General features: G+C 41.6%; 1 protein-coding gene across 1 annotated transcript in view; it reads left to right on the top strand.

The window, feature by feature from the left end:
• The window catches only part of LOC140480447 (dynein axonemal heavy chain 11-like), a 445,469-nt gene that overhangs the window by 85,733 nt on the left and 332,329 nt on the right, over positions 1-27,407 (top strand). Inside the window, exons 12-14 of the mRNA XM_072575322.1 lie at positions 4,990-5,185; positions 12,472-12,576; positions 21,371-21,766. Coding sequence (XP_072431423.1) covers positions 4,990-5,185; positions 12,472-12,576; positions 21,371-21,766 — 697 coding nt within the window. The remainder of the gene's footprint in view (positions 1-4,989; positions 5,186-12,471; positions 12,577-21,370; positions 21,767-27,407) is intronic.

Here is a 27,407-nt window from a genome sequence, read left to right as displayed (position 1 = left end):
CTCCCCACCCGTTTCTCCCTTCTGCAAAGACCATTCCCTCAGTGACTACTTGGTCAGGTCCACACCCCCCAACAATCCACCCTCCTGTTCTAGCACCTTTCCTTGCCACCGCAGGAATTGCAAAACCTGCGCTCTCACCTCCTCCCTCACCTCCATCCGAGGCCCTGAAGGAGCCTTCCACCTCCATCAAAGTTTTATCTGCACATCCACCAATATCATTTATTGTATCCGTTGCTCCCGACGCGGTCTCCTCTACATTGGGGACACTGGACACCTCCTAGCAGAGCACTTTAGGGAACATCTCTTGGGCACCTACACTAATCAACCACACCGCCCTGTGGCCCAACATTTCAACTCCCCCAGGTAAAAACAATGACTGTAGATGCTGGAAACCAGATTCTGGATTAGTGGTGCTGGAAGAGCACAGCAGTTCAGGCAGCATCCAAGTGGCTTCGAAATCGACGTTTCAGGCAAAAGCCCTTCATCAGGAATAAAGGCAGTGAGCCTGAAGCGTGGAGAGATAAGCTAGAGGAGGGTGGGGGTGGGGAGAAAGTAGCATAGAGAAAAATCACGAGTCAGGCAGGACTTTCTCCCCACCCCCACCCTCCTCTAGCTTATCTCTCCACGCTTCAGGCTCACTGCCTTTATTCCTGATGAAGGGCTTTTGCCCGAAACGTCAATTTCGAAGCTACTTGGATGCTGCCTGAACTGCTGTGCTCTTCCAGCACCACTAATCCATTTCAACTCCCCCTCCCACTCTGCCGAGGACATGGAGGTCCTGGGCCTCCTTCACTGCTGCTCCCTCACCACCAGACACCTGGAGGAAGAACGCCTCATCCTCTGCCTCGGAACACTTCAAACTCAAGGCATCAATGTGGACTTCAACAGTTTTCTCATTTCCCCTTCCCCTACCTCACCTCAGTTCCAAACTTCCAGCTCAGCACTGTCCCCATGACTTGTCCTACCTGCCTTTCTTCTTTTCCACCTATCCACTCCACTCTCCTCCCTGACCTATCACCTTCATCCCCACACCCACTCACCTATTGTACTCTATGCTACTTTCTCCCCACCCCCACCCTCCTCTCATCTATCTCTCCACCCTTCAGGCACTCTGCCTGTATTCCTGATGAAGGGCTTTTGCCCAAAACATCGATTTTACTGTTCCTCGGATGCTGCCTGAACTGCTGTGTTTTTCTCGCACCACTAATCCAGAATCTGGTTTCCAGCATCTGCAGTCATTGTTTTTATCTTTTGTGGGAGCAGACGAGCAGAAATAGGAAATCAAAATTATTGCATATTTGAGAAATGGCAGAACATTGGGCTGAATTTTCCTTTTTTTGTTGGTAAAGGGAATCATGGAATCAGCTCACTAATTATGTGTCTGCCCTTTCCAGCATCTTGCCTATGCCACTGTGTGGCAGGAAAGTCATACAGTCACAGAGATGTACAGCACGGTCAAGTTTTGCACCTTCTCTAGTAGATACATCCACATACTGACTCAGAAAGTTTTCTTGTACACTCTTTAACAAATTCCTCTCCACCTAAACTCTTAACAATATGGCAGCCCTAGTCTATGTTTGGAAAGTTAAAATCCCCTACTATAACCACCCTATTATTCTGACAGATAACTGAAATCTCCTAACAAATGTGTTTCTCAGTTTGGGGTGGAAGTACTCACCACTTGAGGACTTCAGTCTGTTTGTGCCACTGGTGCCATTCTTAAATCCTAACTCCACAGCAGTTCTGATGCTGCAAGCCAGGGACTGCCCTTTCACTATAGTCCTACACTCTTATCTTGAATGATCTGGTCCAGAAGGCATGTTTGCTTCTCATTTTGTTAAGAGAGACCTGGATGTGCTGGTGGATTGGGTGGTTGGAAGAAGAGCAGTGCTTTTTCTTCTAGACTGTCAGAGGAGGTCATATCTGGAGAAGCCAGCCTGGTCAGAGATATCAGCTCAGATCACCGGGCTGAAATAAACAACCCAACAGGGCATTAGTGATTGTCTGCACTCTGCAAGTGCCCCCATTTTCTCTCCGCTGCCTCTCACCTACAGGGTCTCTAACCCTTACTCTAACTCTAACACACCTCCCAACACTTCCACCACATTCTGTACCTCCCTTTGTGTCATTGCAGGAGAAGGTCTCTGAAGGAGGTAGAGAGGCCCTGGTGGAAATATGGACAGCAATGTATCACCATTCCATGCCAGACTGAGGGTTATATTAAGGTGTCATCAGTGAAGTTTGGAGAGGATAGCTCTGGTCTCCCATCAGTCATCCCCATATGGCCCGAGGTTCTTGGAAGGAGACAGGAACTTGTGAGATCTCTAGTATGTAAACATCATGGCAGCTTCCAGGGTAACTGGCACAGACCTCCATTAATTTCCCCAGCACCACTTTCTGTCTAATACTATTTCCTTCACTTCCTCCCTTTCACTAGACTCTTGGTTCTGTAACATTTCTGGAAGGTGTTCGTAACCCATGCTGACTTTGTCTGACACAAAAAAATACAGTCAGAAAACAAGGAACTAATGATGGAGGCAAAGAAATAGCAAAATAATACAATATAGACTGCAGTTCTGTCTTCTTGAAAGAGGATATAAATAACCTCCCAGAAATGTTAGGGAGCCAAGGTTCTGGTGAGACTAGGAATTGAAGAAAATAGTGCTCAGGAAATTAATGGGGTTAAAGACTAGGGCTTGATAATCTACCTTTCAGAATTATAATGGAAATGGAAATATGACGATTAAAGCAGTGGAAGTGCTGGAAAAGGATTCAGTGCCATCCTTCACCTGGAGGGGTGGCTTCAGAGGTAAACCATTGGATACTAGCAGTGTTTGACTGTGGCATGTGCACTAATTCAGGAATAAGTATGTGCATGATTCAATCACATCTCCAGTATTGCATATGTGCAGAGAAGCATTTTGAAGTGGGGAGTGCACTTAGACATGGTGAGGAGACAGTCAGGACTGTAGGTGCCAGAAGTCAGAGTCAATAGATGTGAAGCTGCAGCAGGTCAGATAGCATCTGAGGAGCAGGAAAGTCAATATTTTGGGCTGAAACCTTTCATCAGGACTGGGGAGTGGAGCCCAGAAATAAATAGAGGGGGGGGGGGGTGGGGTGAGGCTGGGGCTGGGGGGAACGGTAGGTGGGATGGCGATAGGTGGATGCAGGTAGGGGGTTATTGTGAAGGGTGGGAAGATTGGAGTGATTTGGTGAGTAGGAAGAGGTTGTTTCAGAGGTGTGGTTGAAGACCTTCAGAGCAGAGGTGGTAACCTTGGGGTCACATTGGGCGACAGACTGACTGACCTGTCTTCAGAGGGAGGAGGATAGCTTCTTCAAGGTGGGTATCCTTAGAAGAGACTTTACAGTGTTAGTTTTCAGTGACTAGGAGACAGTGAGGTCTACAGATGCTGGAAATCAGAGTCATTAGATATGAAGCTGGAAGAGTGCAGCAGATCAGACACCAGCTGAGGAGCATGGGAAAGAGAGAAAAAAACCTACTGACAGCACATCAATAGCACTGGTGACACTTAATTCTGAAGACTTTTTTTGCAAATGTACACAGAGGAACCTTGGTTATCTGAAGGACATGGGTGGGGAGTATTTCATTTGGTTAATCAGTTGCCGGGTAATCATTCCTGCATAATATAGTTAGCCATGCATTGGGACCTTCCGATCTTGTTCACTTGATCCGAAGTTCGGTTAATCAAATGCCCGATAATTAATTGAGGTTCCTCTGTATTTGCTCACACTCTTAAAATATTTACTCTTATCTCTTTGTAGTTGTTGTTCCTGGTGAAGTCACATCCATTTGGAAAACGAGCAGCTTTAAGGATGGAAAGAGTTGTATAGTTATCAGTAGAGAGGACTTGGGGTTGGGGTGAATCGCCCGGCCTGAGGATAGAAGAGAGTCCAGAAGCCAAGGTGTGGCTGGAGAGATGACAATAAGGGTCAAGGACCCAGTAGGCCTTTCCCACAAACACCCCCCACCCCCAGCCACTTCTCCTCCAGTTCTTTCCCCAGTCATGGGCAGTACGGTGGCACAGTGGTTAGCACTGCTGCCTCACAGTGCTAGAGACCTGGGTTCAATTCCAGCCCCAGGCAACTGACTGTGTGGAGTTTGCACATTCTCCCTGTATCTGCGTGGGTTTCCTCTGGGTGCTCCGGTTTCCTCCCACAGTCCAAAAATGTGCAGGTTAGGTGAACTGGCCATGCTAAATTACCCGTAGTGTTAGGTGAAGGGCTAAGTGTAGGGGAATGGCTCTGGGTGGGTTGCTCTTCGGCGGGTAGGTGTGGATTGTTGGGCTGAAGGGCCTGTTTCCACACTATAAGTAATCTAATCTCCTACACTCCTGTATTGTTGATACAAATGCAGCCTTGAATAACACTCCTCTTGGGTTTAAAAGTCAGAGTATTTTTAAGGAAAGATCTTTGCGACAGTTTGGTTGCATAAATCTTGGTTTTGTCGCAATTATATAGGTAGGAAATAGGACTGTGTACAATTAGATATTTTCACTTAGGATGAAATAGTGTATGTAATATTAAGAGGGAAACAAGAATCATTCTAATGAAGAGGTTTTGTCATTTGATTTGAGAAGGGCTGCCTATACAATAAGCAGATTTTTTTCTTAAATTATCAGCACTAGAGAACAGATTTAACTTTTTCTAACATTTATTTATTAATATACCAAATAAATGAACTTTTCACAGTTCTAGCTTATTACAGGATCTCATGGACAGCCAGTTCAGATATAAATAGTAGGCACTTCAGGTGATTTGTAGTCTGATCTTTTCTCTTGCTATGTTGTAGAGAATGATTGGCTTGTATTGTAGGATAGGCTATATGTAGGATGAACTATAATGATAAACCAAGATTCATAATAATTCTTTGATTGGAATGAGATTATTTCTAATCTTCTTCCTTTATTGTGAACAGTTTGTAAAATAAAATGAATGGGAATTAATTTATTCAATAATATTTCTTTTTAGAAATCTTGAAGGCTCAGAAGCTGGGATAGTCTATCAAAAATATATGGAGATGCTGACTTTACTGGATGAATATGAAGAACAGATTTACTTGTCATGGACAAGTGGGGTTCACACAATTTGTCAGTTCAACTTGGATCAAACAATTATTAAGTGTAACTCTGAAACTGGTTTTCTCAGTGTGAACTTCGATCATCAGGTACAGAAGGCATTAATATCCCAATTCACGTTTATTGAAATGAACCTATACAGTTCATCGAACCAGTTCTGTGCCTTGAATTTCTGCAGGGTTTTCTTCTTTGTCATTCAACTCTGCTGGGTGACCATTTATATAAAAAAAAACACTGGTTGAAACTCTCGTGCAGAATCATACACAATTGAGTTAAACTGATTTACTGGAAATGAATATTGCTGTCTTCCTCAAGGTTGATGGGAAAAATCTGAGGCCATACAAAAGGATGTAGCCTGCTAGCTCACCTCGTAATATTGACAGGACACAAATTCTATGAGAAACATTGAGCTACTTTGAATTACAAGAGTTTGCTTCTTGAAAGCTTTTTTTCAGTGTAACCCATAGTTATTCAGCCTGGACTCCCCTCTAGATGGCTGTGAAGGAGCCAAAAGGAATCATATCTTACAGTACCTTTCACACTGTCACAAGTGGTCTCTGTAACATAAGTGAGCAAACATTGAGGTCAAGCAGAGAAAGTTTGCTGATGCCTGTGCTTTAGAGTTTATTCTTCACTAATTTAGATATCATAGCTAGACACCGCAAAAGTGCCACAAAGCTTGGATAGATTTGTGACTTCCCCAAAGCACAAAGATCACTAGGAAAAAAGCCATATTTCATTGAAGGCAATCAAACCCCTCCCTGGATCAAAATTGTAAATTGGTTAATTATGAATGTATTGGTGGAGGGATATTGTGAGGATAAATGTCTCTTGTCTTCAACACTATCAGATAAAAATTTAGCTTAATCTGTTGAAAGTGCCAATAAACTGCTGAGTTTTTAAAAAAATAGAATGTGTGGCTGGGGGGAATTACATTTTTGATTGCTTCCGTTACTCCTTCCCTCATGGACTTGCATCAGGTCAGCAGTGATGCAGATCTGCTTTTGGACCTCTGGATGCATGTTTAATAAGTAAGTGTTGCTGGTAAAGCAATTTGTTATAATTCTGTCAAGTTCAGACATAACTGTAGAGGTTGATAGCACAGAAAAAGATACTTCAGCCAATCAAAAACAGCCACCTAACTATTCTAATCCTATTTTCTACCACTTGGCCCATAGCCTTGGACTGTGTCAAATGTTGTGAGGGTTTCTGCCTCTACCATTCTTACAGGCAGTGAGTTTCAGATTCCCACCATCCTCTGAGAGAAGAAAATGTCCTTACAACCATCTTCACCTCCTGCCCCATACCTTCAATCTGTGCCCCTGGCAAAAGTTCCTTCCTATCTACCCTATCTATGCCTGTCATAATTTTATACATCTCAGACACGTCCCCATTCAATCTCCTGAATGCTGAGGAAAACAGCTCCATCTATTTAATCTCTCTTCATAACTTAAACGCTCCAGTCCAGGCAACATCCTGCTAAATCTCTGCAAACTCTCCGGTGTGCTCACATTCATCCAATTATGTGGATTCCAGAATTGCAACACAGTACTCAACCTCTGGTCTAACCAACGTTTTATATCATTACAGCATAACCTCTATATTGTTAAACTCTGAGCCTCACCTAATAAAGGCAAGAGTGCCATTTGCCTCCTTAATGACTTTAATTACTTGTCCCACTATATTAAGGGATCAGTAAGGGCACTGCTTGTCACTGGCCACTTGGGTGTTTTCCTATCTTCCTGGTGGTGGAAATTGAATAAAGATTCCTACACTTTGTGTCTCTCACTGTGTCTCTCACCTGCACACACACACCATGGGTTAGACCAGAGGTTGAGTACACACACACCATGGGTGCAGGGGAAAAATTAAGCACTACTGCAGATAGGCGGTAGTGTGGGAGTATACAAAAGAAAATTAAGGGATCAGTTGACATGCACACCAAGGTCCTTCAGGATTATTGGTGGTTCCCAGGGTTCCACCATTCATCACGTATTCCCTTGCCTTGTTTGTCCTGTCCAAATCTATCACCTCACATTTAACCAGATTGAATTTCATTTACCACTGATCAACCCATGTGACCAATCTGCCTATGTTCTCCTGCAATGTAAGGCTATCACTATGTTTCACATCACTAATTTTCATTTTATCAATGAACTTTCTGAACAACCCTCCTACATCCGCAAACATCTGCAGATTTGCACTGGATACAGGCTTCCAATCGCAAAAACACCTCTTGACCATCACCTGTCACTCTCTATTTCCTACCTCTCAGTCCATTTTGGCTGCGATTTACCAAATTTCCATCAATCCCATGGGCTCTTGCCTTTGTTATCAGGCTGCCTTCTGGGACCTTATCTAAAACCATGCAGAAGTCTAAACAGACTACGCCAATATACCTTGTCGTCTCTTCGAAAAATTCAATCTAGTTGGTCAGGCATGACCCACTTAACAAAACCATGCTGACTGTCAATTCATAAAGGATAAAATGAAAATGAACAATATTCTAATCTCTGTCTGTCCAAGTGCAGATTAAGTTGATTCTTCAGAATTGCTTCCAACAGGTTTCCGCATCACTAGGTTAGACTGACTGGCCTTTAGTTTCCTGATTTATGCCATGCTTCCTCCTTGAACAATGGTACCACATTGTCTGTCCTCTAGTCCTCTGGCATCTTTCCTATGACCAGAGAGCAATTGAAAACTATTGATTGGTGTAGTATTGGGCCAAAAAATAATATCTTCAAACCAGACCATTAAGAGTTAATTGGATATGACAATAAGCAATTCAAGTAATGTGGAAAAATGTACATGAAAGACAGGCCTAATGCAAAAACAGTCGAGAGTGTGGTGCTGGAAAAACACAGCAGATCAAGCAGCATCCAAGGAGTATAAGCCCTTCATCATTCTCGATGAAGGGCTTATTCCGATTTGTCAATTCTCCTGCTCCTTGGATCCTGCCTGACCTGCTGTACTTTTCTAGTACCACACTCTCAACTCTGATCTCCAGTATCAACAGTGCTCACTTTCTCCTAATGCAAAAACAGTGCGTTTTTGGCTACCTGACATTGAGGTTGGTGTGAACTACCCGCTTGCACAGTCTACATGGTCTGGAAATGTGCTGAAACTATCACAGCATGGGAACTCAGCTCATAACCTTAGCTTCGGAAAGGTATTAATATCAAAGACTTTGCTCCATTCATTGGATTTCACACCATTGGCCTGGGGTTCAGGCAACTGATGTCATGTGATCTGAGATAGAGCTCTGAGTGCTCACCAAAGTCCCCGCTGGATAGAAGGTCAGTGAGAGACTCTCTTGCTAATCTCAGTTTAATCTAATTATGTAACTTTACAATATCATATAAACTAACAATTATTAATTCATATGTGTAATTAAGTATTTTAACTCAATAAATTAGCTACATCCCAAAGTGCAGGTGTCTTATTGTAATCATTTTGGTCAGACACTAACCAACCTGTTGGGGGGTATCAGCTTAACAAAACATTAGCATCTCTACTGTTTCTTCTCTTGCCTCATTCAACAGCCTCAGATACATTTCATCCAGCCCTGGATATTTATCTTTTATTAAGCCTGCCAGACCACTTGGAGCCCCGTGTCTGTCTATGCTAATTTTTAAAACATACATCACAGCTCTTCTCCCTGATTTCTACATCCACATCGACTCTCTGACTAAGGAACACTGATGTGAAGTATGCATTTTTAAAACCCTACCTACATCCTCTAGATCCAAGCACAAATTACTTCTGTGGTACTTAATAGGCACTACTCTTGCCCTAGTTATCCTTTTACCTTTAATATACTTGTAAAATAGCTTAGGATTTTCATTTATTTTACTTGCAATTATTCTTTCATCACCTTCTTTGCTCTTCTAATTTTCTTTTTAACGTCCTCTTGCATATTCTGTACTACTCTCAGGGTTCTGCTGTTTTGAACCCTCCTTTTCTGCCTCAAGCGTTTTTTCTTTACCTAGGGTTCAATATCCAAGTTCATTGGATTTGTTATTCTCACCGTTTTGTCTTCATTCAAATATGTTGCCTGTTCTCTCTCTCTTCCTTCCTTGAATATGGCCTATTGCTCTGACATTGATTTCTGTAAAAGTATCTGCTCCCAGTTCACTCTGGCCAAATCATGTATTTGCTCTTATTAAAATTGGCCTTCCCCTAGTTTAGACCTTTGATTTCAAGCCCATTCTTGACCCTTTCATTAAAAATCTTGAATCTAACAGATTTATGGGGACTGTTCGCAAAATGGTCCTCCACTAATATTTTGACCTCTTGCATGGCTACATAACCTAAAGTTAAGTTCAGGACAGCCTTCTCTCTGTTGTAGCACCTTCAAAATACTGGCATAAAGAAATCTCCTGAATGCATTTTAAGAATTTTGCTCCCTCTAAACCTTTCACATGATGACTAGCCCATTTAATGTTGGCGAAGTTGAAATCCCTCACTGTCACTACCCCATTACTTTTAAATTTCTCTTAAATTTGCCTGCACATCTGCTTTTCTATTTCTGTTGGACTGTTACAGGGCCTTTAACACATTACAGCAATGTGATTACTCCATTTTGCTGTTTAAGTTCTACCTATGTGGTTTCACTTGGGGAGCCTTCTAAGATGTCATCCCTCCTTTACGCTTAATTGATCCGCTGGTCAATATTGTGACACCCCCTATTCTTTTATCTCCTTCTTGTCTCACCTAAAGTCGCTGTATCCTGGAATATTGAGTGACAAGTCCTGCCCCACTTTAAACCCTGACTTAGTGATTTTTAAGCCATTGTACTTCTGTAAAGCTAAACATGTCCAGTTTTGCTGATAAGGTAAAAATCCATAAAAGCTTACCAAAAAGAAAAAGTTAAAAAAAATCACACAACACCAGGTTAAAGTCCAACAGGTTTATTTGGAAGCACACTAGCTTTCGGAGCACTGTTCCTCCATCAGGTGGTTGTGGAGAATAAGATTGTAAGACACAGAATTTATAGCAAAAGTTCACAGTGTGATGTAACTGAAATGAAAAAGACCTGGATTGTTTGTTAAAGTGTTTCATCTTTTAGAATGACAATATTGGTTTCAGTTCTTTCATATGTAAACGGCAAAACTTTAAAAGTTACATTCTCAAGTGAACTTTAACAATTGGTGTCATGTCAGCCTAGATAATGTATTGAAAGTTTGAGTTTCCCTGTGTGAGGCTGTCTGTGCCACAATGGTCAGACTGATTCTAATCTAAAAATGGATTTGCAGAATCTCACATGGATTCATGCACTTTTTGAGCAAAGTAAAATGTAATTCTGCAAGGACAAATTCAATCCACAAACGTGTATGTGTGTGTGTATAGGAGACTGGGTGGTTATGAGTGTGTGTGTGTAAAGGGTGTAAGTCTGAGAGGGGGTCTGTGTGAGTGCAATGGGGTCACCTGTAGTGTGACATGAACCCACGGTCCCGGTTGAGACCATCCCCATGTACTGAACTTGACTATCAGCCTCTGCTCGGCCACGTTGCATTGCTGCCTGCCCTGAAGTCTGCCTTGGAGGATGGTCACCTGAAGGTCCAAGGTCGAATGTCCCGTACCGCTGAAGTGTTCTCTGACTGGGAGGGAACATCCCTGTCTGTTGATTGTTGTGCGGTGTCTATAAATCTGTTGCCGTATCCTTTGCTTAGTCCCACCAATGTACCATGCTTCAGGGCACCCTTGCCTGAGATAGACAACATTGGCCAGGTCCCGCATGAGTACCTGCCACGTACATGGTGGGAGGTGTCCCCACGCGTAATGGTGGTGTTCATGTCGACATTCTGACACATCTTTCAGTGTCTATCATGGCAAGTCCTCCAAGGTGGACTTTAGGACAGGCAGCAACGAAAAGTGGCTGAGCAGAGGCTGATAGCCTAGTTCAATACCCATCGGGATGGCCTCAACCGGGACTTTGGGTTCATGTCACATTACAGGTGACCCCATTGCACTATACACACGGACAGACAGACAGACTGACACACACACACACACACACATACACACACACACACACTCCTCTCCACACGCGCCGACATATGCCTACACATACATTCTCCTACACAGACACACACACTCACGCAGGCACTCCCACACACACCCTCTCACAGACTTGTACCCCTTTATACACTCATTCAAACACATATACACGCACTGTCTCACAGACACTCATACACCCCCAACACCTCCCCCCCCCACCACCACCACCACACACACACACACACATATAAGCTTGTGGGTGAATTTATACTGCAGAATTACATTTTACTTTATTCAAAACTGCATGACTCCATGTAAGATTCTGTAGATCCATTTTTTAGTATAGAATCAGTCTGACCATTGTGGCACAGACAGTCTCAGATAGGGGAACTCTCACTTTTAGTACATTATCTGGGCCGATTGTTCAAGTTCACTTGAGAATGTAACTTTTTAAAACAGTATTTCCATTTACATATGAAAGAACTGAAACCAACATGGTGATTCTAAAAGATGAGAGACTTAACAAACAATCCAGGTTTTTTTCAGTATATAATTTCAGTTACATCACACTGTAAACTTTTGCTATAAATTCTGTGTCTTACAATCTTATTCTCCACAACTACCTGATGAAGTAGCAGTGCTCCGCAAGCTAGAGATTCCAAATAAACCTGTTGGACTATAACTTGATGTTGTGTGATTTTTAACTTTGTACCAAAAACAGTTGTTGGAAACTTGCTAACATACAACAGAAATGGAAACCAGCACAAGCGCAACTACAAAAAGATAATAAATCCTATAGTTTGAGAATTGAAAGTGGCAAAGTATCTAAAAAAAACTATTAATATGACCAATCATCATTTGTGGAGGAACTATCCCGTTACACATTGTATTACAGTTATAGTCTTGCGATTCTCCCCTCACTATCTTTTGCTCTGTTTTGCATGAAAGCAGCTTAACCACAAATGATCTCATTATGTCTCCTGTGCGGTGTGAACATCTGTAAACAATGTAGGAAACCAAAGATGGTAGTGCAGAATGTTTGAAGAAAAATACACTGTGTTGTAACTTTCCATCTTGTACTCATCAAGACAATTTACAAGAATGTCAGGTTGAAGGGGAAAAAAAAATTTATATTCTATGAGAGGAGATTGGTGTTTGCCACCCCACCCATCTCACGCAGCGTACATGTTGGTGTTGCCTTAAATTGTCATGATAAGTGCAAAAACTTCAATAATTTTTTTTTGCCAGTATTCAAATGTTCGAAGATTTTAAAGTAAGGCAACTATTTAGAGATTTTCTATCTGTCGTGTGCAATACTGGGACAATCTCTATTGAAGAGATATTTAACTGTTGCAAATGCAATGTTGTGTTTCAGCTTGTTGCTGTACTACGAGAGGTGAAATACCTTCAGATGTTGAATCAACCTGACGTTCCGGAGGCAGCTGCAACCATCTTTGAAAAGAGAGAAACTTTGACTAAGGTTTGTCTTTTTTAAGAAATATGGTTTAATCAGTAGGAGGTCTTATTTTTACCATATTATTTCAAATTCATGACTGACTAATGCATTTTTAATTCTATGTGCCCTTTTGTTTAAAATAAACCTGAACATTCAAAGTGTAAAAGAGGGGTACTTCTGATTACGACTTACCTCTGTTTTGGATAAAAAATTGTTAGTTACATATGCAATTGTACTTTGCTGATACAGACGCACAAAGGCCCTGAACTGCCACATATTGCATTTCTGTTTAGTACTCCTCATTAAGGAAATAATTGCCTTTATTTTGGCTGAGGATATTTATAGATTTTTGTGGTTACCAGTTATAATGGAGTGTATTTAGATAATCATGTTTTCATTGTAACAAAAAGTCAAATTCGTAGACGTTGGATTCAGGACTGATTGCGGGCAGTTTTTTTTTCAGGTGGAGTCTGAGCAAATTAGGCCTCTAGGTCAGGTAGTGAAAGAAAAACATCTTTGGAATTGTTAACAGTTCCTTGCTTTTATGAGAACACTGAATTATTTTGAAAATTTGGACTGCTTGTTGCACATTTTCTGGTATCGTGAGGTGGGTAAAACACTAAAATAGTTGGTTGAAACATGCAAACTTCGTTCACTGCCATATTGAGTAAAAACTACCAAGACGTAGGATTTAGAAATGCATGAAGCCGACTATAAGCCTTTTGTACATAAAGATAAGAATCCTGATATCTGCTGGAGATTGTTGCTTCAAGGTTTGTCCTGAGAGACCATGCCCCAGAAAATGCTGCATTGGGGAAACTGTCCAAAGATCACAGCATCAATCACAAATACTCCCAATGCCATCTTGCCCCTACCCCCTAATGGTGCACCATTTCACTGACTCTAGGGCCCAATCTGAGTCACAATCAGAAAATTCAGTCTGGCTGACCACGTGCATCCAATCAGACCTGTGACTCAATGTGAGCTTTGGACCCACATTCCTGAGAGCTGCTGGGACACTTTCATTGGCCTGATTTTTCTTCACCCCTCTGAGAAACAAAACTCACTCACTTCAATAATTTCAGTCCGAGACAAGATCTGAGTCAGTAGTGTCATTTATTTTACGTTTGCAAGTGGGTGTGATGTCCAGTGTCTATAAGGCAGAGGACATACACACCAAATTCAATTCATACACAACATTTATATAATTTAGTTTCTTTTGTTTTACATTGCTCCTCCCCTGTTTACATCTTCCACTTCCCTAAGACCGGCACCCATTACTCCTGTTGATCTCTTGCCTTATCCGGCCTTGTCTGTGACAAAATGCTTATTTCTGGCCTCACAAGGCCATTTGACCTCATCCCACTATAGGTCATTGTTGGGCATATTCTTTCTTCATCATTACCTACTCCCTCCATCTGTGCCTTTCTCGAGGTTGTTCTGATCCCTATGACCCTTTGAATTGGGGTTTGTTCCTTTGTCTCTGTAAAAGTGGGAAACAGATGTTTATACCTACTGTTTGTACAGGCGTATCTAGCTTAACTTCATCCCCTCACAACATCTTATCTACTTGCCCGTAATGTCTACCATTGTTTTGCAGTCACATTTCATTCTGACATACAATTTTAGCTAATACAAAAACATTAAATATTTCCTCCACATTGTTTCCATTCTTGTTGACTCAGCTCTTGGCTAAAACAATTACACACTGGTGTGAGTTCATTTTACTTTGTAAAATGGAATTGCAGAATTGCAGAAGTAACATTAATTTACCTATATCCCATACCTCTCCTTGTATCTGCAGCAGTTTATGCAAAAGACAAGACACAAAGTTTATTAATCCATACAGTTGTATGCTAGGTTTTCTGTAGAGTATAATATTGTCCTATAAGTTGTCTAATTTACAAGTTTTTAATGGTAGAATTCTACACAAAAGCCAATCTTAGTCTAAGGCTTCCTTGTATTGTTTTATTGAAGTTAATTTTCACTGCGGTCATCTGTGTGTTTGGGGTAGGGAGCCTTCTTGTCCTGTTAAGATGGGCAATATGGCTATTTTGAAAGGGACCTAACATTGTGTAGACAATGTGTGCACACTAAGACTGAGCTACAAACTATTGTTGACATGGCGTGTCCCTATAACAATTAGGATCACTTTCTATAACTTGGGAATTTCCTTACGGTGAGTGCAGGTATTAATGAAGAAATCCAGCAACGACTGCAATGCACCACTGCAGCCTTTGGACATCTGAGGGAGAGTGCTCGATAGCTGAGATCTCAAACCCAGAGCCAGTTTCATGGTCTACAGAGCAGACATCCCTGCCACCGAGCATGTACCAGAAACATGGACCATGTCCAGCAGACACCTCAATTCCTTGTAGAGTTACCACCAGTGCTGTCTTCGCACAAATCCTGCAAATGGACCAGAAGGATAAATATCCCAACATGAGCATCCTGTCCCAGGCCAACTCCCCCAGTACCAAGGCATTGGTCACACTCGACCAGCTGCTATGGGTGGGTCACATTGTCTGCACATCCAAAGCAAACACTCCCTAAACAATTGCTCTTCTCCGAGTTCTGCATGGTAAGTAATCACTAGGGGGAGGTAGAGGAAATGTTAGAAGGACATACTGAATGCCTCCCCAAACAAATGCAGCATCCCCACTGACACCTGGGAATTGCTTGCCCTCAAATGCACAAACTAAAGAAGAAGCATCCGTGAAGGTGCCTTCCACTTGGACTGTCCCCAAATGGAGCACAGGAGGCAAAGCAGAAACAGTATGCAGAACCCAAAACGTCCCACCCACCCACCTGTCTCCTTGAGCACGACCTGGCCCACCTGTGGCAGAGTCTGCAGCTCCAGTATTGGATGATTCAGCCACCGCAGAACCCACCTCCAATTAGAAGGAAGGCATCTTGAGCCTGATGGACTAGCAAAGAGGTGAAGAACCAACTGGGTGCCCAATGAACCTGTGTTTCAGATGATGAGCTATTTTTTAATGGGGGAGTTCAGGTTCTCTGATGTAATTAGGACCAGAATAGGACAAGGAAGGAACAAGGAAAGTGTCCGGCAGGGTAAAAACAATGACTGCAGATGCTGGAAACCGGATTCTGGATTAGTGGTGCTGGAAAAGCACAGCAGTTCAGGCAGCATCCGAGGAGCAGGAAAATCACGTTTTGGGCAAAAGCCCTTCATCAGGAATACAGGCAGAGTGCCTGAAGGGTGGAGAGATAAATGAGAGGACCCTTTTCCAGCACCACTAAACCAGAAAGTGTCCAGCAGCAAGCTGTAAGAAGCTAACAGTTACTCTCGGTCTCACCTCCTTCAGGAGACTGTAGTAATTGAGGAGGAGCCAGCAGAGGGGTAATCAGTGACTGGCAGGTGGTCAGTAAGAAGAACACGAGACCAAGAGTGACCAAGCCACTTTCTGAACTAATGGCAAGATTCAGTTCCCATCAGAAATGGATTATAGTGGTGACTGCTTTTAAGAGAAGCAGGAACAAAAATGACACAGCAGAAGAAGTGACAAACTGTTAAGGAGCTGGAGGAGACAAAGCCAATGTTCCAAACTCGTAGAGACAATGAAGAAGCTAGCATGCGCTGACCTCAAAAGGTAGAGGCCACACACCCTACCTCTGGGAACCTGGGAGTAGCAACTGGGAATATCAGTTCCAATGGATCCCAAATCCTCCTGCATCACAGTCTATTGTGATGTCACCAGGGTGGTGTAACTCCAGTCAGGTGGATCAGGCCTAACCTTGAGACTGTTTGTGAACATGACTGGCATTCAGGAGTTTTCCCAGTGTCTTGCACAATGGATCTGCTAAGAGACACAAGATTTTAAATGAGTCTAAAGGTATTTTACCTCTATTAATGTTTACTTTGTTACTCACTGTATTCCAATCCTTTATGTTTTGCTGAGGTAAAGCTGATAGTCACCCATAAGAGCCAAGCTGCAGAATTCAGCCTATCATGATCCCATGGACTATCACTTTAATCAGGAATGCCTTGGCATTGCTATGGAGGAGACAATTTCACCATTTCTGATGTTAAAGAGGTGGCGGAGAGTTGCTTTCTCGTAGCAGACATATTGTGCAAAAATGGTCAATCAATGTGTATGACCTGGCTCAGAATAGTGAGCGACTGGTTATCTTTCAGCAGCTCCTACTATTGTTGGTCATGTGCAGACCAGCCAGCCAACTGGTGGCTTCAACTGCATCATCCATAGTAGTTTGCCAATCTAGCAGATGAGTCAGCAAATTGGATTGGCACCATGTCTAACCTACTGAATGAAATGATAAATGACGCCAAGCTGTATAATATTGTAGTTATGCTGCAGACAGAGTGATGCACAAATGCATATATTGGAGGCCAGATGTGTCTGACCACTTCAGGGTTAACATCTGTTTGTGTCAAAACCATCAATGTCAAACTGGTGTTCCTCACTGACCACCACTTTCTACAGCTGTCATCTAGAGGTGAAGCAGCTTGTTGACAAAGGAAGATTGAAGTTGAATAAATGATTGTTAACCCCAGAAAACATTGAGGTACTAAAAGGGATTATAAAGGTTGGATAATCATGAAACCCCCTTTTGTGTCCTTGTCACATTGGTGAAACACAGTTGAGGCAAATATGAAAAGATTCCCCATCATCAAAGATATTTAGAAGGTGGCATATGAAAGAGAAAGGTGAATTGTCTGACTTCAGAAAAGTAGTTGACAGAGCTCGGTATTAAATAGGGGCTCCAAGAGATTTTTAAAAATTCACTCTTCGTACACGAGGTCTTCAAAATCCTCTTCTGGTTCAGAGCCTGCTCCTTAGATGAGAATGAAATCTGTTTGTATGTCTTCTTCTAAAATGTAAACATCAACAAATTTATTATCATCCAAAAAGAAGAAAGAAGGTGCCATGGTAACATAGAGTCATAGAGATGTACAGCACGGAAACAGACCCTTCAAACCAACTCGTCCACACCAACCAGATATCCCAACTCAGTCTAGTCCCACCTGCCAGCACCCGGCCCATATCCCTCCAAATTCTTCCTATTCATATGGCCATCCAGATGCCTTTTAAATGTTGCAATTATACCAGACTCCACCACTTCCTCTGGCAGCTCATTCCATACATGCTTCATCCTCTGTGTGAAAAAGTTGCCCCGTCGGTCTCTTTTATATCTTTCCCCTCTCGCCCTAAACCTATGCCCTCTAGTTCAAGACTCCCTCATCCCAGGGAAAAGACGTTGTCTATTTACCCTATCTATGCCTCTCGTGATTTTATAAACCTCTATAAGGTCATCCCTCAGCCTCTGACGCTCCCTATAGCACAAATTCTCCAATGCTGGCAACATCTTTGTTAATCTTTTCTGAACCCTTTCAAGTTTCACAACATCTTTCCGATATGAAGGAGACCAGAATTGCATGCAATATTCTAAAATTGGCCTAACCAATGTCCTGTACAGCCACAACATGACCTCTCAACTCCTGTACTCAGTACTCTGACCAATAAAGGAAAGCGTACAAAATGCCTCCTTCACTATCCTATCTTCCTGCGACTCTACTTTCAAAGAGCTGTGAACCTGCACTCCAAGGTCTCTTTGTTCAGCAACACTGCCTAGGACCTTACCATTAAGTGTATAAGTCCTGCTAAGATGTGTTTTCCAAAATGCAGCACCCCGCATGTTATCTAAGTTAACCTCCGCATGCCATTCCTTAGCTCATTGGCCCATCTAGTCCAGATCCCATTGTAATCTGAGGTAACCTCCTTCACTGTCCACTACACATCCAATTTTGGTGTCATCTGCAAACTTACTAATTGTGCCTCCTATGTTCAGATCCAGATCATTTATATAAATGACAAAAAGTAGTGAACCCACCACTGATCTTTGTGGCACTCCACTGGTCACAGGCCTCCAGTCTGAAAAACAACGCTCTAGCACCACCCTCTGTCTTCTACCTTAGAGCCAGTTCTGTATCCAAATGGCTAGTTCTCATTGGATTCCATGAGATCTAACCTTGCTAACCAGTCTCCCATGAGGAACCTTGTCGATCATCTTACTGAAGTCCATATAGATCATGTCCACAGCTCTACCCTCATTAATCCTCTTGGTTACTTCTTCAAAACATTCAATCAAGTTCGTGAGACATGATTTTCCATATGCAAAGCCATGTTTACTATCCCTAATCAGTCCTTGCCTTTCCAAATACGTGTAAATCCTATACCTCAGGATTCCCTCCAACAACATCATTCAGTCTGATGTATGAAGGATCAGTCAATCATTTTATGCTGGATTGTATGATATGAAGTCCATCGTGATAACACTGCCTCTCAGTCCTACTGATCTTAGATGATCTTCGAATTTTGTATTCCATATTAAACAGTGAAATGGACCATCAGTTCCTTGTTTTTTTCCTCTACCCTTTCAATTGTAAATGAGGTGATGCTTTAAATGCAATAAAAATTTGGAATATAAAAGGCTAGCCTGTTGTCATCACGCAACTTCTATCACTTTTTGTAAAACATCCAGGTGGTTCACCAATGCTCCTTAGAGAAGGAAGTTCACCATTCTTATCAAGTCTGGTCTACACGTAAGTCCGGGTCTGTAGCAATGCGGTTGAGTCCTAACTATCCTCTGTGAAATTTTAGGTGGGCAATAAATGATCACTATCTTCTGATTGCCAAATCCCATGAATGACTTTAAAAAATGCAAGCAGTACCTTTTGCCGTAAGCCCACTAAGCAGTCATTCGCATTCTTTGAGGCCCTGCAAGAAAAAGAGATGGTGGACCTTGTCAGTTGGTTCCCTAACAGTCTGTGAAGCTGGTTTGGTATATTACTACATTGCTCGAAACTTTCAAACAAGCAGCAAGACATAACTTGCTGGCAGTGAGAAAAGCCTTTCCTGTCTGATCATTTCTGTACACGTGGAGTCTCTGCACACTGCCCTTGAGGCTGCAAAAACATGCAGTGTTTTGTTTTGGTGAGGTTCATCTGAAGCAGTTTGATGCAAGGTTCTGCTCTGTGAGCTACTCCACTCAAAGGGATCTACTCCAAGATCAACATCAGTTGCTGCTACAGGATCATCAGCGTGGTGAAAGACATTCTTTAGCATGCCTGAAATTTGTTGGCCTTCCACTGCAATTTATTGTCCATGACCAAGAGTGGTGGACTTATTCTAATGTACAGGACTATATGCTGATAAGTGCACTAACGTTTGAGGCAAATGTTGCAAAGCCTGATTGATTGGGGAAAGGATATTATTTAGGGTTCGCTTACCAGATTGTAAAATCTCTCAGTCAGTGTTTTCATCAAGGAATGTATATTTTGGAAATAACACATTGAATTGCCATTATATTGAATCACCTGAAACTTCCAAATATTGAATGGAAAGGGCTTGAGCTTAATTGTGTTCTTGGGAATGTCAGTTTGAACTTACAGGGTATAATTTTACAAACTGCAATGAGAAAAGTATATTTTGGAAAAGAAAATTAGGATGAGATTACTATTTTAAATTGGAACTGACCAGGCAACTGTATTGTACAGATTCTAACTTATTCTGTGATCAATTGAAGCAAAAATGCCCACAAGGTTGTTGAAAATTATTTTTGTGAATATTGGAGCATCTAAACTGACAGACATAACTTGATTGCTGCTGCCCTAGGACCACACCCTTTCAAATCGCTGCTGCTTGAATTTCTGGCACTTAATCAAACATTTGACAATCCACAACCGAGTAAATGTAAGTGAAGCCATGGTCTCAGTATTATGGAGAACTCTGGTTGTTGCCTGAAATTTGGCTGTGTTTCTTTTTTAGTACATTATATTGCTAAACTGGACAGTGGTGTCATGATTATCCATGCTCCCTATAAGTATCACACACAGCACCCATTAAGCAGCGGTTAAAATAGAGGCTGCCCTGTTACTGGTCTGTTGAGACATGTTTACAAAACAGTTGCCTTTCTCTTCACCTCAGCCGGTCACTGAGTAATCTCCCACCATATTAGCCTTAGCAAAGATAGTTAATGGGTTACACGACCTCAGACATTTCACTTTTTTGAACTCCAATTTTCCCTTTAATTGTCTTTCTCTCTAAATTTCACCATGCAATTTTCCTTTTCTCCTGCAAGGATTATCCTTAGGCCCATCTAAATGTTGTGAATAATTAAGCAAAGAAACTGGAGAAGTCTGTGCTGTTTGCAATTTGATTTGAAGCAAGTGTTAAATCATTTTAAACAAAATTATGGTATTTCTCAGCTTAAGACGGAAATATCCGGTGATATTTGTACAGATTCTGGCAGTGAAAAATCAAACTATGATATGAGAAATAGTTTTTAACAATTGTTCCTGGCTGATACCTTCTGCTATTTTAGCATTAAAAAAAAATACGAATGGATTCCAAGCTCCTCCAGTGCTCTTAAAAATAAAAATCTTGTGACAAATATCTATTATATCAAACAGGATTATAAAATATTTTGAGTACACAAGCCCATAAGGGGACACCACCTCTCAAATGATGACAAATCTTTCTTTTATTTGTTTATAAAAGCTCAGGATCTAAACCTTACCAATTCAAATCATTTCCTTGTGATTTTTCTGTTGAAAATAGCGTGCAGATTTTCTTTATTCTGTCCCAGCCCAGCATTAGGAAAATACCTTCCACTAAGATTATCCTTTGGTGAGTTATTTAATGAAATGAATATGGGATTAAATATTGATTTTGTTATTGATTCATTCATATGAAAAATACTGTTCCTGCCTCTCTGGAAATAATAGTATTCATAAAGGACTCTGCTAATTCTCATTTGTTGTTTGTAAATTATTTAGTACGTCGGAACCTTGGAATTGATGGTGAAGTGGTACAATAAGCTGAAACAAACTGTCTTGGAAGTTGAGTTTCCACTAATCTTTAATGAATTGGAAGCTATTGATGATGAGCTGAAGGCTGCAGAGGAGGCTATTACTTGGCAGAATGAAAACTGCTGGAACTGCATTGTCCACTTGAAGGACGCAGTCTATGATCTGGCAAGCAGGGTTCAGAAGACCAAAGAAAATGTAGAAACACTACAAACACTCATGAAAGCTTGGAGTGAGAGTGCAATGTTTGCAAGAAGGGATAACCGAAGAGATAACCTGTTGAACCTGGAAGACCGAGAAGACAGAGTAGCCAAATGGTACAAATTGATAAGGGAGGATGGCATTACGATTCACAAATTGGTTGAGGTATGCTTGAAGAAAAGTACAAAATATTTTCCAATAAGCTTGACAAAGTATAATTGCCAGAAAAACTACTTTATTAAAAGTTTCAATACAGTTGAATGCTATATTTAATGTGTTATCACCGAAGAGCTCAATATTTATTTCTACAATAAAATTCACAGTGTATTTTCTCAACGCTATGAGTGGAAATCTTGTATAAGGGGTGCACTTTTTGTCCATGAATCTGGCTGCCACCTTTGGCTTACTGGTAATGTTCTCAACTTACATTGAGTGTGTTATAATGGAGTGTCCAAATACACTACATTATAATACACTATATCAGAAGTGTAATGAATTATTGCCCACTTGCCCATGTTGTTGCCCATGTTGTTGGAGCTGAGCGCAGCTCCAACAACATGGGAGAAACATGCAGAACAAAACAGTCCACTTGATTGGCACCATCTTCACAAACATCCACTTCCTACACCATTGATGTTCAGTAGCAGCAGTGTGTGATATCATTTACATGCACTACAGAAATTCACCAAATCTTCTTAGAAACCTCCAAACCCATAACCATGTGAACACAACGAACTGCACATACCCTCACCCCCCCCCCACCAAGCCACTCAACATCCTGATTTGAAAGATGTCACCATTCAATCAGTGTTGCTGGTTCAAAATCCTGAAACTTCCCCCCCCCCCCTTAAGAGTATTTTATGTTCACCTGCAGTGGTTCAAAAAGGTAATTCACTAACACTTCTTAGGGCATTTAGGGTTGGACAATAAGTGCTGGTGCAGCCAGCGTCATCCACATCTCATGGATGAATAAAAAATTAAATCTACTGGTTTCGTTTTAAAAACTGTCCTTGTTATATCCTGAAATAACTTCAGAAAATTGATCAAACATGGTCTTCCTTTCATAAAACTATGTTAACTCTAGTTGGTTGCATTTATCATTTCTAAATGACTTGCTGTTTCTTCTTTGATAATGGATTCTAGCTTCTTCCCAATGACAGATATGAGACTAGCTGGCCTATCGTTTTCTACTTTCTGTTTCCCTCTCTGCTTGAACAAAGTTGGCGCATGAGAGTTTTCCACTGTCTGGAATATTTCTGGATGCCTCCATTATCTCTGCAGCCAGTTCATTTAAACCCCTTGAGTGGAGGCCTTCAGGTCCTGGTGCATTTCTATCTTTTGTTCATTAGTCTATCAAATATTTTATCCATCATGCTAGAGACTGCTGCATAGCTACCTGATGAAGGAGCAGTGCTCCAAAAGCTAGTACTTCCAAATAAACCTGTTGGACTATAACCTGGTACTGCGTGATTTTTAAATTTGTCCACCACAGTCCAACACAAGCACTTCCACATCATAGATACTGCAGCTAGACCTTTCCTTCTGTCAATGCCTTATTTATCTGTTATCTTTGGGATATTTATAGGGTGCTCCACCATGAAAACTAATGCAAAACATTGGGTTAACTTGTCTGCAATTTCCATCTCCCTGTTATTAATTTGCCAGTTGCATCTTCCAAGCATCTCACACATACTGCGGGTACTGTCTTATCTACTAATAGAAGTTTTTAAGAAATATTTCTTGTCAATTTACTTGCATAATTAATTTCTCCCTTCTTATTAGTTTTTTTTATTATCTGCTGCTGATTCCTAAAACAGTACAATCCACTGCCTTATCACGTATCTTTGTTGCTTTATATGCCTTAGGTTTTGATTGGATACTATCCTTGACCATTGTTGATAACCACCACTGTTTCATCATTTTCATTGAGTCCATCTATTTGACTAGATCAAATATTTGGTAAGCATCATGTAATATCGGCTTAAATGTCTGCCACTACTCATCCACCAACTTTCCCTCTTGTCTTTCACCCAGCATACTTTCGACAGGTCTCTCCTCATACCTCTGTAATTGCCCTTGCTTAAGATGAGGACCCTGGTTTGAGACCCAATTGCTATCCCTCAAACAAAATTTGAAGTTTTACTATGTGGAGAACACCACACCCTAGAGGATCCTTAACTACAAGATCTCTCATTAATCCTACTTCCGATTTGAAGGTGCTGCTGTTGGACTGGGGTGGACAAAGTTAAAACTCTCAATACAAGGCTATAGTCCAACAGGTTTATTTGGAAGCACTAGCTTTCGAGGCGCTGCTCCATCAGGTGGTTGTGGAACAGGATAACTGATGTTGTACTGTATTGCACCTATATCTTTACTCGCCATCACACTGACACCATCTTTTATTAATAATACTAGTCTATATCCTTTGACCTTTTGCTTATTCTTCTGGGATGTTGAATGCCCTTGAATATTCTCCTGTTTAGAGGAATGAGAGGTGATGTATTTGAAACATTTAGGATAATGAAGGCCCTTAACAGGATAGATACTGAGAGATTTTTTCCCCTGTCAGGGACTATGGAACAAGTGGGTGTAATTTCTGCATAAGGGCTAATCACTTACGATTGAGATGAGAGAATGTTTGAGGGGGATTAAGAATCTTTGACATTCTCTTCTGTGTAGGGTGGTGAATGCTGCATCATTAAGCCTGATATATTTTATTCAGTTGTTGCATGTGGGCATCGCTGGTCAGCCAGCATTTATTGCTCGTTTCTAGTTGACTTTGAGAAGGTGATGGTGACCTAATTTCTTGAACCTCTGTAGGTAGATTGACTATGCCCTTTGGGAAGGAAATTTCAGGATCTGGGCCTAGGGACAATGAACGAACAGTGATATATTTTCAGGTCAGGATGGTGAATGACTTAAAGGGGAATTTGGATGTGGTGATGTTCCCATGCTCTTTTCCTTCTAGATGGAAGGGATCATGGGTTTAGAAAGTGCTAACTAAGGATCTTTGGTGAATTTCTGGAGTGCTGCTGCTTCTGACTGTTGGTGGTAGTTGGAGTGGATGCTTATTGATGTGGTGCCAGCCAATTGGGCTGTTTTGTCCTGGAAAGATGTCAAGCATTTTGAGTATTGTTGTAGCTGCACCCATCTTGGCAAGTGCGGAGTATTCCATCACACTCCTGACTTGTGCCTTGTCGGTGGCGAACAGGTTTGGGGAGTCAGGAGGTGAATAACTCACTGCAGCATTCCTAGCTTTTAACCTGCTCTTGTACCTACTGTATTTATATGGCAAGTCCAATTGAGCTCTGGTCAATTATAATCCCCAGGATCGTAATAGTGGGCGACTCGATGATGGTAACACCATTTAATGTCAATTCTCTAATTATTTTCTCTTATTATTAATTGCCTGGCATTTGTGCAGTGTGAATGTTACTTGCCACTTGTCAGCTGTAGCCTGGATATTGTCCCAGAGCTTGTGATATTTGAACGTAAGCTTTTGTAGCGTTGTTTCTTCATCAGATGAAATCATTTCACCTGATGAAGAAGCAGTGCTCCAATAGCTTACAATTTTAAATAAACATGTTGGACGATAACCTGCTGTCAGGTTATAGTCTGACTTTACCCACCCCAGTCCAACACTGGCATTTACAGTCCTTTACTCCAACAGTGTGAAGGTGAGTCCTTGTCTCCACAAGGACTGTGCGGTAGTCAGTCTTAGAGATACTGTCATGGACAGTTGCATCTACAGTTGGCAAATTATTAAGGATGAGGTCAAGTATATTTTTTCCTCTTGTTACTTCTCTTGTTTGAACATTGACTGTTTCAAGACCTTGGGAATTGTAATTGATGGTAAACATTGTACAAATGTCGGCGAACATTGCCAATTCTGACCTTAGGATGGAGGAAAGCAGCTAAAGATGGTCGGGCCAAGGACACCACCCTGAGCAACTCCAGCAGAAATGTCTTTGAGTTAAGATGACTAACGTCCAAGAATTACAACCATCTTCCTATGTACCAGGTGTGACTCTAACCAGCAGAAATTTTGCCCCCTGATATCCATTGATTCCAGTTTCGCTAGGGCTCTTTGATGGCACACTCAATCAAATGTGGCCTTGATGTCAAGGGCTGTCACTCTCACCTCACCTCTGGAATTCAGTTGTTTTGTCTTTGTCTTATGGTGTCAGGAGCTGAGTGGCCCTGGAAGAACCCAAACTGGGCATCATTGAGCAGGTTATTGCTGAGCAGGTGCTGCTTGATAACATTGATGATGACACCTTCCATTACTTCATTGACGATTGAGAGTAGACTGATGGGACAGTAATTGGCTGGGTTGGATTTGTCCTGCTTTTTATGCACAGAACATACCTGGGTAAATTTCTACCTTGTTGAATAGATGCCAACATTGTAACTGTACCGGAGTTGTTTAGCTATGTGAGTAGCAAGTTATGGAGCAAAAGTCTTCAGTACTATTGCTGATATGTTGTTAGGCTTTTGCAGTATCCAGTGCCTACAAATGTTTCTAGCTATCACATGGAGTGAATCGAATTGACTGAAGACTGATATCTGTGATGCTTGGTCTCACTGGAGGAGGTTGAGATGGATCATCCACTTGGCACTTCTGGCTGTAGATTGCTGCAAATACTTCAGCTTTATCTTTTGTACTGATGTTTTGGGCTCTTCCATCATTGAGGATTGGGATATTGTTGGACCATTTTCTTCCAGTGAGTTTTTAATTATCCACCACTAGTCATGACTGGATGTGCCAGGACTGCAGAGCTTAGATCTGACCCCTTGGTTCTGGGATCGCTTAACTCTGTCTGTCATTTGCTGCTTATGCTTTTTGGCATGTAAGTAATGCTGTTTGGTAGCTTCACCAGGTTGACCCCTCCTTTTTAGGTATGCCTGGTGTTGCTCATGCATGCCCTCCTGTACTCTCCTTTGAACCAGAGTTGATCCCCTAGCTCGATGGTAATTGTTGAGTGGAAGAATATGCCAGGCTTTGAGGTTACAGATTGTGCTGAAGTACAATTCTGCTGATGATGGCCCACAGTGCCTCACGGATGCCCAGTCTTGAGTTGCTCGATCTGTTCAAAGTCTGACCCATTTAGCATGGTGATAGTGTCACACAACATGATGCAGTTTATTGTCAGTGTGAAGGTGAGATTTTGTCTCCACAAGGACTGTATGGTGGTCACTCTTAGTGATATTGTCACATCAGATGTATCTACAGCTGGCAGATTAGTAAGGATGAGGTCAAGTATGATTTTTCCTCTTGTTGCTTCTCTCACCACCTGCCACAGACTCTGTCTAGCAGCTATGTACTTTAGGACCTGACCAGCTCAATCAATAGTGCTGCAGCTGAGCCAATCTTGATGTAGACGAATATTTGGTTTCAGTGAATAAAGTAATATGGGGAGCCAGTAGGAAAGCCTGTGAACATGTTGTGCAGCAGATTAGGATTGCTGAGCTGTGTGGTCTACTCTTTTTCTGATTGTTTTTGTTCACATGCTTATATTCCTTACTTGAGCCTTTAAGATGGTGTAGATGGTTTGGTGAAACAGGAGGCAGATTAATATGCTGCAGAATTTCTTTACTCTGACTTTTTCATAAAGGGTACATCTTGATGAGGCAGATGAGGATGTTTGGCAAAGGCTGTCGTCCTGAGGAAGTCCTGTGTCAATGTCCTGAGGTTGAAATTATTGGTCCCTAACATTCATAGCCATCTTCCTTTGTGTTAGGTATGACTCCATCTGATGGTATTTTCTCCCCAGTTCTCATTAACTTCTCATTAACTCCTTGCAGT

Source organism: Chiloscyllium punctatum, chromosome 8, assembly GCF_047496795.1.
Source record: "Chiloscyllium punctatum isolate Juve2018m chromosome 8, sChiPun1.3, whole genome shotgun sequence".
NCBI classification, from domain to species: Eukaryota; Metazoa; Chordata; class Chondrichthyes; order Orectolobiformes; family Hemiscylliidae; genus Chiloscyllium; species Chiloscyllium punctatum.
The sequence above is the reverse complement of the archived record's forward strand: the minus strand, read 5'-3'. Positions and strand labels throughout refer to the sequence as shown.